The sequence below is a fragment of the Podarcis melisellensis genome (assembly GCF_964234715.1).
Source record: "Podarcis melisellensis genome assembly, chromosome: Z".
NCBI lineage: Eukaryota > Metazoa > Chordata > Lepidosauria > Squamata > Lacertidae > Podarcis > Podarcis melisellensis.
Window position 1 is genome coordinate 38,372,456 of NC_138547.1, and position 12,276 is coordinate 38,384,731.

Sequence of the window (12,276 nt, forward strand, 5' to 3'; positions counted from 1 at the left end):
CACACACATCCCATCCAGCCCAAAATGCTCAAGGAGCATGTGAAGCAAGGCCAGTGGGGGGCATGGCCTGGGGACAAGGGGAGCGGCCTAGAGTTTATAAGGCCAGCTAGAATGTGGCTTTCGGTCTGAGGTTTCCTACCTCTGGTTTTTGATGTCTCTCAAAAGGGCAGCAACTTTGTGGTGTTCAGCTGGCCAAAAGGGAGGACCATTGTTAGTGGTGAAGAAGAAAGGAAATCTAGCATGGCTAAGTGCTTTGATTCTGCATATAATGTAATTTTGGGTTCTTCTTCTTCTTCTTCTTCTTCTTCTTCTTCTTCTTCTTCTTCTTCTTCTTCTTCTTCTTCTTCTTCTTCTTCTTCTTCATTATTACTGGTTGGCAGGCCCAGCTCCCTGCTTCCCACATTGGGTGCTTGCTTGTAGTTGTGCTTTGATTCTGCATATAATGTGCTTTGATTCTGCATATAATGTAATTTTGGGTTCTTCTTCTTCTTCTTCTTCTTCTTCTTCTTCTTCTTCTTCTTCTTCTTCTTCTTCTTTATTACTGGTTGGCAGGCCCAGCTCCCTGCTTCCCACATTGGGTGCTTGCTTGTAGTTGTGCTTAGCTCATTGTGTGCCAGCAGGTTGTTTTTTTCTCCAGGTGAAATTTATGGGAACTGAATTCCGGCATCTCTCATGTGGGCAACATTGAACAAGCATGAGTTCCGGCACCTCTTTTTCTAGAAAAATAGCACTGTGGGTCAGATCCCTGGATTTTGTACAACCTGTGGGCTCTCTGTATACCATAGGTTCTCCTTAACCCTTGCTCTGTTGGGTTTTCCACATCACATCTTACCTGCTGCTAATTCCGCTCACCACCCATTGGTCCCACTGCAAGACTTGCAGGACTATGGGTCAAGGCAAACTTCCCTACAGTCCTTGCAGAAATGACCATACTGCTGGTTAAATATGTTGTAGATACGAGCTGTTTATTTAAGTGGGATAGTTTATGTGACCAAGCCTGGTGACAGGCAGGGGCATTCTGATGTGGGGGGCACCCTGGGTGCCATTCCAAGGGTGTGTGTGACAAAATGCTGCCCCCCATCAGCAGCACCCCCTGTGACATGTGACATGACCCCAGGATGTGCACCACGCCCCCTGGAACGAGTGCCGGTCCAGGTACTGGAGCAGATTGCTTCGCCTCTGGTGACAGGGGGTCAGCATGATCAGGCATCTGTAGATGGTCTTCACCCTAGAAGTGGTCTGTCTGACAAGAACCCCTTTGGATCTGCTGCAGTGAGGAGATAGATACATTGAGGATGGGGCGCCATAGACGGTGTCATGCCTAAGAAGCCATCTGAAATCTGGAACCAACAGTGTATGGGATTCTATAGGTCTGATTCCAGCTCATCCCAGCCCATAAGCATACCTTCCCCCTGCATCTTGGTTGGAGAACCGCATTGCTAAATTCACAGAAAAGCAGATTTCCAAGGACAGCTGTGTTTTGGTTGGCGTCTTGTTTCAGAAAGTGCAGATTAGGTAAGTGTACCTTCAAATGTGAGCTGAATTCAAATGTCTCCCTCATCCCTAATTAGAAGATGCCATGTAAAATTTCCCATAATGCCCCTAATGAATTAGCAATCTGGAGAATTGTGGGGATTTCTTAAATGGTGGCTCAAAGACCCTAGCACCTAACACAGGAGACAGAGAGTAGGTATCTTTGCTGATGAGCCCTGATAGTTGCCTACAGTTGTCAGGTGATTGTGTGGATGGTTATTTTGTCATTTCAACACAACTAATTCCTTTTGATAAAAACTGTATTTAGTGAACCTGTGAGCAATTGCTGATATGGTTTTATTTTGGAAATTCGAAGTACACCCCCAGGTTTTTCTGTATAGATGAGGCCTAGAACCTTGTTCTTCCTTTCTTTTTTAAGGGTTCTTAAGAATGGTGGATTTGACCAAACTGCGGGAGGCAGTGGAAGACAGAAGTGCCTGGCGTGCTCTGGTCCATGGGGGCCACGAAGAGTCGGACACAACTAAACAACTAAGCAACAACAACAACAACAACAACAACAAGAAGAAGAATGGTGGAAACTATTGCAGTTGCTTGGGTGTAAGTTGCTAGTAATATCCATGAAACAGGCTACTGAGCCAAGTGTTTGCTTTAGGCAAAAGTTCAGAATCAGTTTTTTTTAATTTTGTTTTCTTTACAATTTTATTTACAAAATGTATTAAAACTCTTTGTACAATGCCTCATTCAAATGAGGCATAGGAATTTATGCCCACACATGCAGTTTTACACTTTTGACAGCCATGAGTTTCGCTTGGCAGGGTTTTTTCTTCTTCTTCTGTTCACTGAAGTGCAATTTTAACAACCGAATAAAGAAATAACCTAAAAAAGATTTGTTGTTGTTTTTAAAAACAAAAGGGGAAAAAATAAAAATAAAAAATTCTCAACTGGCTACTGCTGAACTTCCAGAGCTTGAAGTTAGTAGCAGGATTTTTTTTAAGCAATTGACATTTTTTAATTATTTAAACATGCATGTTTTTAAAAATAACAACCCTTTTACCAAACCCTTCACTAGTGTGAAGTCTCCACTCTGAAAAATTATTTTCATTTGACAAACATACATTTCTTTTTATACAGCATCTAAGAAAATGTCTATTTTTTTCCTTTTTTAAAACTTAAATACAACATTTTGCACAGCTTTGCATTTCCTTTTGCTGGAACATTATAGCATTCAGAAATTGAGAATCACAGTTTCATGAAAAAGTACAGCTTCTTTTTGCTTAATACCTCTGTAAAAACATGAGCAGCAGCTTATTCTATGGGAGAATTTTCTCTGATGATTTTTTTTTATGTTACATTTGTGAAAACGTATCCCCCCCAAGTCCTATAGTATATCCCTTGATTTAATGAACTATCAAATATATCATCAGTGACCTTTATATGCCTTGTTCTAATGAGCTATCAAATATATTCAGTGACCTCTTTCAAACATTTTTTCCTTTTTTGATTTTAAAGAAAAAATATATTATTCATAATATTTCTTAAAATTTTGTTTAATATCCAGTATGTTATCAGTGAAATGAAACCCTTGCTGAACTACCAGTTGCACATATTGTCATAATTAGAGGTAATTAGTATGTAGATGACTCCTTTAACTTGTATTTTGTCTATCTGGTAAATGACAATGGGTTTTTTTTGTTTTTTGTTTTTGTTTAAAGATGCAGCTTATGAACATATGATGCTGCTTCATAATGAGTCAGACCATTGGTCCACCTCGGGAAGGATGTCTACTCTAAGGAGCAAAAACCTCCCCAAGATTCCAGACTCAGAGGTCTTCCTTCACCCTGTTACCTGAGGTCTTTTACATTTAGAGATTCCAGGAATTGGACCTGGTATCTTCTCTAACTCCAGCCACACGCTCTGCCCCTGAGCTCTTCCAATGTTGTCGACTTCTGCTAGACTCTATGGTGGAGCACATCCTACATCTGAAAAAGCTGTAAGGCAATAAATGCAGTCCGTATCTTAAGCTGTATATACTGGAATGCGTTATATCTGTTAGGAAAACTGAAGATGAACCCTAAGTATCTTTCAGAAAGGAAAGAAAAAAAGTAGCCATGAAATTATGATTGGCAGCAGCTGAGAATATAATAACTACCAGCAATAGTAATGCTAGAGCATTTTGTTACGAGTCGGACCAGCTGGTCTCTTTTGAGGTACCATCCTGTGTTATGTTTTTAATTTTAGTTTTTTACAAAGCGAGGCTGATCCACAAAGCATCGTCTGAGCACAGTGCTAGTTTTTTTTCTTTTAAAAAAATTATTATCATCATTATCATCATTATTATTATCCTAACTATTACAAAAGGAAAAGGAAAAAGAAAAGAAAAGATGGAGATTCTGAAACTGCGTTATGGGGGACAACTGTATTCTTCAGTCCTCTCACTTATAATCATTTGATATTAAATGCTGAATGGAGAAGGGACAACGGTGCCAGCAATAAACATCCAAAAGATATATCGCACAGAAACGTGAAATGTGGCAGGAAATGGAATGGAATGAATTCTTCTCAAAACTAGTGATGCTATTTATTTTTGTTTTAATAATAAAAATAAGAATGCACTTGCAGATGATAGAGGACATGGGTGCATTTCTAGCCTGTCCTCTTGTGTTTTCCTTCTTGAAAACTTTCCTTTGTAAGATACACCAGGTCCTTCCTTGACAAATTGATGCATGAGCCTCCATGATGTTTTATTTCGATTGGTTGACACACCTCCTCCCCCCCTCCATATATTTTCATCATTTTGTTTTGTTTTGTTTGTATGTTACATTCACTTGTTGGAGCAGATATATGCATTTTCTTAAAATGTGAGGCAGGATCTAGAGCGGAAATGGCAAAAGAGGATCCTTACCATCACAAAGGAAGGAACAAAGCAACACATTGTGACAGGAAATCACAGAGTTAGGTTAACAGGCTGCCCTAAGAATACAAGCAGTGGTATTCTGAGGCATAATATTAAGAACAGCTTAATATTTTGATAAAAGGGGGCACTTGAAAACCTTTTGTCTCTTTTCAAAAGAATTAACGTCCATATATACTGTGCAGTGGTATCAAAGAATGGCTTCTGTTGAACTTTTGTTAAAATTATTTTTACAAGAATACTTTTCTCTCTTTCTCTTTCCATGTATGAGAATATCATCTTCTTATCAATCTGTGTTCTTCTTGTAGTAGTAGTAGTAGTAGTTGTTTTGTTTTGTTTTCAAGCAAAGCAAGACTATTTTTTTGATGGTTTGCATTGTTTTTGAGTCTTAAGAATTTCCTGTAAGGCACTGAAGGAAAAAATAAAATTCCTATGAAGAGTTCATTGCACCATCGTCAATAATGTGTCAGACCCGACATCTGGGAGGGAGTAAAATTGGCTCAGGTGGTCAGGATCACTGAAGTTGCTGGGATCTTGGTAGCTCCTTCCTTTGCATGCCATCATAAGTGCGGGATCTGCAATGAGAATGCAACTATCTCAGCTGTGTCCCATGAGAGGGAGGTTATCACGAAGGCATAGGTGAAAACCAGGGACGAGGGAAGAAATGATCTGAACATTAGTTACTCAAGCATTATACTGAAAAATACATAGCACCACAAAATCCAACTAAACAGAGGACTTGTTCACACATTACACTGAACACAGGTGCAAGCTGTCTCTACACATGAACAAGTGTTTGAGTGAAAGAATGTACACTTGCTGATGAGTACAGCTCAACTCTTGAACACACAGGGACACAGACTGTACACTTGCTGAATGCTACATGTGAATAACTGTAAAGGTAGTCAAGTTACCACAGGCTTCACTTGAGTCAACAGTGTGATGCAGCAGCCAAAAAACCCTAATGCTATTCTAGGCTGCAGCAAAAGTACAGTGTCCAGATGAAGGGAAGTAATAGTACCATTCTATTCTGCCTTGGTCAGACCACACCTGGAATACTGTGTCCAATTCTGGGCACCACAATTTAAGAAGAATGTTGACAAGCAGAAATGTGTGCAGAGGAGGGCACCCAAGATGATCAAGGGTCTGGAAACTAAGCCTTACTAGGAGCGCTTGAAGGAGCTGACTATGTTTAGCATGGAAAAGAGGAGACGGAGAGGAGAGATGATAGCCATCTTCAAATATCTAAAAGGCTGTTACATGGGAGATGGAGCAAGCTTGTTTTCTCCTGTTCTGGAGCCTTGGTCCCGAACCAATGGCTTTAATCAACAAATAGGGAAATTCCAACTCATTATCAGGAAGAACTTTGACAGTAAGAACGGCTCAATAGTGGAACAGACCCCCTGGGGTGGACTCTCCTTCCTTGGAGGTTTTTAAGCAAAGGTTGGATAGCCATCTGTCTTGCATGATCAAGCTGAAATTCCTGCATTGCACAGGGTTGGACTACATGATCCTCAGGATCCCTTCCAACTGTACAATTCTATGATTCTAAGTGTGTATACAGGTACACAAATAATGAACTCATGGAATGTAGCATGTGAATCCCATATATGTAGCTGTCTTCAAGGTTTGCAGATGAGTTTGCAAAGTGGATTTAAGGAACATAGGAAGCTGCCTGACTCTGAATCAGGCCATTAATCCATCTATATTTCTATTGCCTATACTAATAGGCAATAACTCTCCAGGGTTTCAAACAAGGGCCTCTCCCAGTTCTATCTGAAGATGCCAGAGTGACCTTGGGACTTTCTGCATGCAAAGCAGATGTCCTACTACTGAGCATAACTCATAGGCTATTACTCTCATGGCCGATTCTGGGGTTCTGGTGCTCATCTCGCTTTATTGGCCGAGGGAGCCAGCGTACAGCTTCCGGGTCATGTGGTCAGCATGACTAAGCCACTTCTGGCAAACCAGAGCAGCACACAGAAACACCATTTACCTTCCCGCTGGAGCAGTACCTATTTATCTACTTGCACTTTGATGTGCTTTCAAACTGCTAGGTTGACAGGAGCAAGAACCGAGCAACGGGAGCTCACCCCGTCACAGGGATTCGAACCACCGACCTTCTGATTGGCGAGTCCTAGGCTCTGTGGTTTAACCCACAGCACCACCCGCTTTACTGATATGCTAATTAACCTTTCTTTGAAATTATCAAGGCTGTATCTACTTATTTGGAGTAATAACCTCAGCTCCAAATAGAATTGCCTTACTGAATTAAGAATTAATGTTATGACCTTTGCCTTCCCGGATGGCCGTTGTGAGAAATTACTTTTGGAACAGCTACAGAGGATGTTGTCATTATATTACCTTGTATATAAATATCTCTGTGTGTGGGGTGGGGGGATGGGACTGAGTTTAGCCATGGAGGAATTTATGTTACATCAAGTGAGCCTGTTTGCTTTCTGCTATCAGACAAGGAAAATTATGTCACCTTGCATTCTTCCTTGCTTGCACCGGCAGAAAATAGAGAGACGAATTTGTAGCTGAATTCTGAATGCCATTTTATCTATGCTATGACTTATAGCTAGAGAAATGATGATTGCTAATGCTATAGCACATTACTGTGACCTTTCAAATGCAGTAGAGATAGGAGTTAGGGCTTATCCACTTCTTGCCCCACTCATTCCAGGCAACGGTCCACAAATGGTTTTCTGCAGATTGTCGTTTGCTCTGATTCAGCTTTTGAAAGTGTGTTTTTACAGGGAGCAAAGCTCTGGAGCCAGAAAGAAAGAAAGAAACAAGGGTGCTCGAACACAGAGCTTTAAAGTGTTGGACTGTGCCAGGAAAGCATGAAGGAACGGTTAGTGTGGGTAAGCCCTTAATCATTGTTAGAAAGCAATAAATGGGAATTCTGCCCTTGTCTTCACCAGGAGATTCCCTACTCCTACTCCCATGTACATACACACCTGTCATTCACCCTTGCTGCTTATACAAACATAATTGTAGAAAACCAGTGTGTTATCCCCCAACCCCCACCCCATCCCCACAGCTTTGGCAGCAGGGGAGACACCTCAAGAATGCACTTACCTGAAGTCACCACAGTTCCCTTTAATAAATGAAAGGGGAAAAGATCATAAGAAAGTCAGGAAAGAATAATCAATGATGTCCATCTCTATGTGTAAGGCTGGAGGGCATGCTGATATCCTGGCAAGACCTGTGATGCCCAGTGCCAAAGTTCCAGTGAGGATAAATGAGGCGGCTGCTTCAGGAGACAAATTTAAGGGCCCCTCTTAAGGGCAAACAAATTCAATTTATTGTTTATTATGATTTTTTAATGACATGTGATCTTGTTTTATATTTGTGTGTGTTTCATATTTGTGTGTGTGTGATTTGTAAAATTAATTTTTGGTGCACTAAGGTGATTGTTGGAGGCTGCAATGTCAATGCATCCAGTCATGGCAGCTAATAAATTTGGGATATTTTTCCATTGAGTATGCGCTGGTGTGTGTGCTGTTTTTATTTAGATTATCTCTCTCAAGTGGTGGCAAGTCTTGGGTGAGCCCTAGAAGCTGCCATTCAAAGTGTCCTGGCATCATAGTGAAAATCCAGGATGGCAAATGGTGTAAGAATTAATCCAATAATTGTTTGGGAATTAAAGGTGGGGAAGCTGCCTTATACGGAGTCGGAATGTTGACCAATCTCACTGGGTATGTCTCTCAGTGGCCTCTTAGGATTTCAGACATGGTTCTTTCCCAGCCAGAGGGCCCGAGACAAACCTAGGACTTCCTGCATGTGAATCAGGTGCTCTGCCAATCAACTACTACTGCCGTTCCCATGGCATTGCTAGAACACATGTTGGAAAGGCATCAACTGTGTTGTGTCCCATTTCTGATGTGCATAATCCTGAGATGTTACTCCACGTTGGGGAACACAACACCAACAACACATCACCACAGGGAACACCAAAAACATAAACCAGTTGATTTGCTTACTGGACCTTTAGCCGTACCACTAGATCTTAACACTTTCTGTTCCATACACGTTGTAGCCTTCTCTGTACGTAGCATAATTCTGGGTATTGGGTGCAGGAGCAGGCTTAAAGTTTTGTGTGTTCTTTGTGAGTTTCATTCGTTTGGACTCGGCCCGTGACTTGTAACAGAACTCTATCAAGGCCACCGTCATGGCAAGGCCGAGACCTCCGACAAGAATATAGAAAACCCCAGCAACATTGCTCAGGCTCAGAGCGCTTGTCTTGTCCTAAGAAAAATGAACCAGTTGGTTAGTTTTGCAGCGGGAAGGAAAGAGACAGAAGGACAACATCTTTCTAGAGGTGTCTAGCTTTGAAGGCCTAAATGTGTATTTAGACAACTCACTCTCTCACTATTTTGCAGCTTAGAACTCTTTGTACCCAAATCTTTACATCAATTTCAGAGGTAACCAGCTGAACCAAAACACTCTTGCCAGATTCATCTCACAAATAATGTCCCATGACATGAAAGGGCTTAAGGCAGGAACACCCAGGAAATAATGTTTTATCTCCCCCTACTTGATACTAACTATACAGTATCTGGTAACAATATGGATAGTTCCCTAACCAGTGGTATTCACTTTGTAGCTGACTACACACAGCTTCATGGTGAATATCACTGTGCTAACCTGACCCTTTCTATTGATCTTTTAAACATTTCCCCCTCTGGAGCGGAGCAGAACATAGCACGGTGAATTCAGAAAAAAACTGCTTTTTCATTTAAAAAAAAATTAAAGGAAGGCCTTTAATTCTGTTGATATTGGAGAATGTAGAGGAAAAGAATCACCTTTTTTTGCTGTTTCAACATCTGGTAGCAACAGTTGCTATGTTTGATGAAGCTGGTCAGTTACTTTCAGGCTGAGCTAAATAACCCTACGCTCTCACTTGAGTTTCTGGGATTGAACAAACAAACAAAACTCCCAGCTTAAAATATTAATCAATCTATACTGTCTAAGGTGCACCATCAAGGCAATGGGGGGAAACCTTTTGTTTGAAAAAATAATATTAATGATTTCTCTGTCTGTTTTGAGACACCATCATAACCATTTTGCTGCTGAATTGGATTACCTGCTACATGGTTTCTCAATTGTTTGAATACTTATGGTTTGAGCTGTGACACAAAGAAAATCAGAAGGCTTGTCAACATGAGAAGGCTGTGCAGGTGTGCATTGGAATATGAATTCAAACAGATTGAGTCAAACTGGTTAAAGTCTCAGTGTGGACAGACTGCTTTTGGGCTTGCGAGACTGGGTTCCCCTCCCAGCCAAGACTCACATTGCAACCAGTGACTAAGCTATCAGCAGCTGTTAACGTTGCAGGACTAAATGAGCCTCCACGGTTATGAGAATTGCAAAATGTAACTCAGCAAGCAGAAAGTGGCAACAAGCCATTCTAATTAACAAAAAAGCAGTCCACACACAGGGGCTTGCTCCAGTCTGACAGCTAATTTCATCTAAAACCAACACAGCTCTCTCATGTAGGCAAGGCCTGAGTAATTGATGTCAATCTGGATTCCAGACCAATTTACGGCAGAAATTTGAAACGGACTCTTTAAAAAGTTGCAGGTTAAGCCTCAGCTTACCAAAAATCTTTAAGCAGTTGCAAAATGTCTTTCGAATTTGGAACCCCCCCCCCCAAATGTCCCAAAACCAAACAATGAAAACCACATCCCAAAATAGATCAGTTCCTTCCAGCCAGGGGAAAACAAACACATTTTAGAAGACTGGGCTTGGCTGTCTTAATAAATTTTGAATCCTTTCTGATTTTTTGGTTTTAGGTTTGAGTTACAAAGAGGCTGATCCTGCAATGGTGCATTCAAACATCCATCGGCCCAAAGTTCACCTTAACAAGAAGCCATCTCCAAGCCCTGCTGGAATCAATACTCATGAGTTGACTTCAGCAGGACTAGAAAATGGAGCCCTCTAAAAAAACTTCTAGTAATTCTTATTATGGTCATTATAACAGTAATTTTTCAAAGGCACAAATGAAAGGCAGGTGTTCAATTCTCATCTGTTTGCAATGGGAACTGGACACCAGGCTGTTGTTTGGTGCCTTAGAAATGCATCCAAATCAGTATTTAATACTGGTTGGGTATTGCAGTTCTTTTTTCCTTTTGAAATTGTTCCATTATATATACATCTCCATGTTTCATCACAGCAGGTAAGCATAATGTTTTCTCCTAAATCAAGAAGGAAAAGCGTTTATGGATGGAAACCCCCTGGGTCACTTCTACATCTGGAGTATCCATTTCAAACTTATGGAAGTTCCACTGGAGAAGTCCCCACTGGGATGGTCCACACCCACCGCCCCAGCAACATAATTTGTGTGTGAAGCTTGTGACAAGCTGAAAGCCATACCATAAAAGGGAAATCAAAGTACGCAGTGGCAAAAGTTTCTGGTATGGAATGTAAGTAATACAGTAGCAAAATGGTTTGATGAATAATCATAAAAAAAAAATTGAATGGCTAAGATTTATGGAATGAACCAGCAATAAAATAGTGCGCTATTATATATATATTTAAAAATAAACCCCTCCAGACTTTCTTTCTTTTTTTAAAAAAGGATATGTCATGCTCATTAATGTGAAGTCCTCTGAAAAATATCCATCCTTAACACTCATGCATTTGTTGTTCAAAAAATATCATTGTGCATGGAAAGGAGTTACGGAATTTCATAATAAAATCGATGAGCTTTGAAAATTTATGGAAAATAAAGGCAAACTGGAGGCTAAAAAAATCATACATGGACTCAAACGGAACTTCTGTAGGTATATATTAAAGTAGAAATACCAGTTTGAGATATTTTTTTTTGGAGGGAGGGGTCAACCTGAGTATATATATAAAAAAATGTACTTACAACTAGCGCCTTTGATACTGCAAAAGAAAAAGGCTGTCATTTTTACTGAGTTTTTTAAAAAAATGGAGTTCTCTTAAAAATAAAAAAATAAATAAAAATCCCTGCCCTTTTTTTTTCTTTTTTGACGGGGATGGGTTGTGTTTTCCTCAATGCTTTAGAATGTAAATAGTTAACTTTGGAGAATAACTTTGGTATAAAATAAAACAGCGGGTCAAAAATATATATATATATAAATATATATGTGATTGCTAATCAGTACAAAAAGACCTTCAGCGACTGACCTTACTTCCCGAGTCCTTGGCGCCACATTCACCCTTATCGTACCACCATTTGTTTTTCAGCTTGTCTAAGATGCCTTGTTCACTGAGTTTCAATACTGCAAGGTTTACAGGAGTTCTTCACGTGGGAAATAACATAAATAACATTATATTATGTTATTTTATGTTATTCAAGCTTTAAACTACTTTAAAACTATACAAAGCGATAAAGCAGGGTTCCTGGCCACAAATGTCAAAAGAAATTATCTCGTACTGCAGGCAAACTGGAATCGTAAACCCCTTAAAAGTTAAAATTCTAGAGCATCGCTAGATCACCAGGTCCTGCCCATATCGCTTTGAGTAATCGGCACACACTGTTAAATAAACTCCATGGAAACAAAGTGGTTCAATTCTCCCCAGTTTTTTCCACCCCTTTTTTTCCTTTCTTTTTCTTTCTTTTTCTTTTTCTTTTTTTCCGGTGAGTACCTTTAGTCAGCTTGCAGTAGCTTTGCAACAGATTTAAGGTGGAGGAGAAAGATTGCACTCAAAGGTTGCTTATTGAACTAACAGAAAGAATGCCTCTTTGTTTCAGCCAGTGCAGATGAATGTTTTTCTGCTCATCCACTCCCATTCCACTTCACCTATGCACCTATGAATAAGATTGGGTTATCCAGTATATTTGCAGAGAATTTCTAGCAATGCAGTTGTGATACACAGGTAATCCCTTTGTGCTG

The 12,276-nt window shown here is 40.2% G+C and overlaps 1 protein-coding gene across 1 annotated transcript in view; it reads right to left on the reverse strand.

The window, feature by feature from the left end:
* Window positions 1–2,136: 2,136 nt before the first annotated feature.
* Window positions 2,137–12,276, reverse strand: part of LOC309362159 (glutamate receptor 3) — a 206,118-nt gene continuing 195,978 nt past the window's right edge. Inside the window, exons 15-16 of the mRNA XM_081897719.1 lie at window positions 8,395–8,659; window positions 2,137–4,980 (exon numbers count right to left, since the gene is read on the reverse strand). Of these exons, the coding sequence (XP_081753845.1) occupies window positions 8,414–8,659 (246 nt within the window). The 3' untranslated portion in view covers window positions 2,137–4,980; window positions 8,395–8,413. The remainder of the gene's footprint in view (window positions 4,981–8,394; window positions 8,660–12,276) is intronic.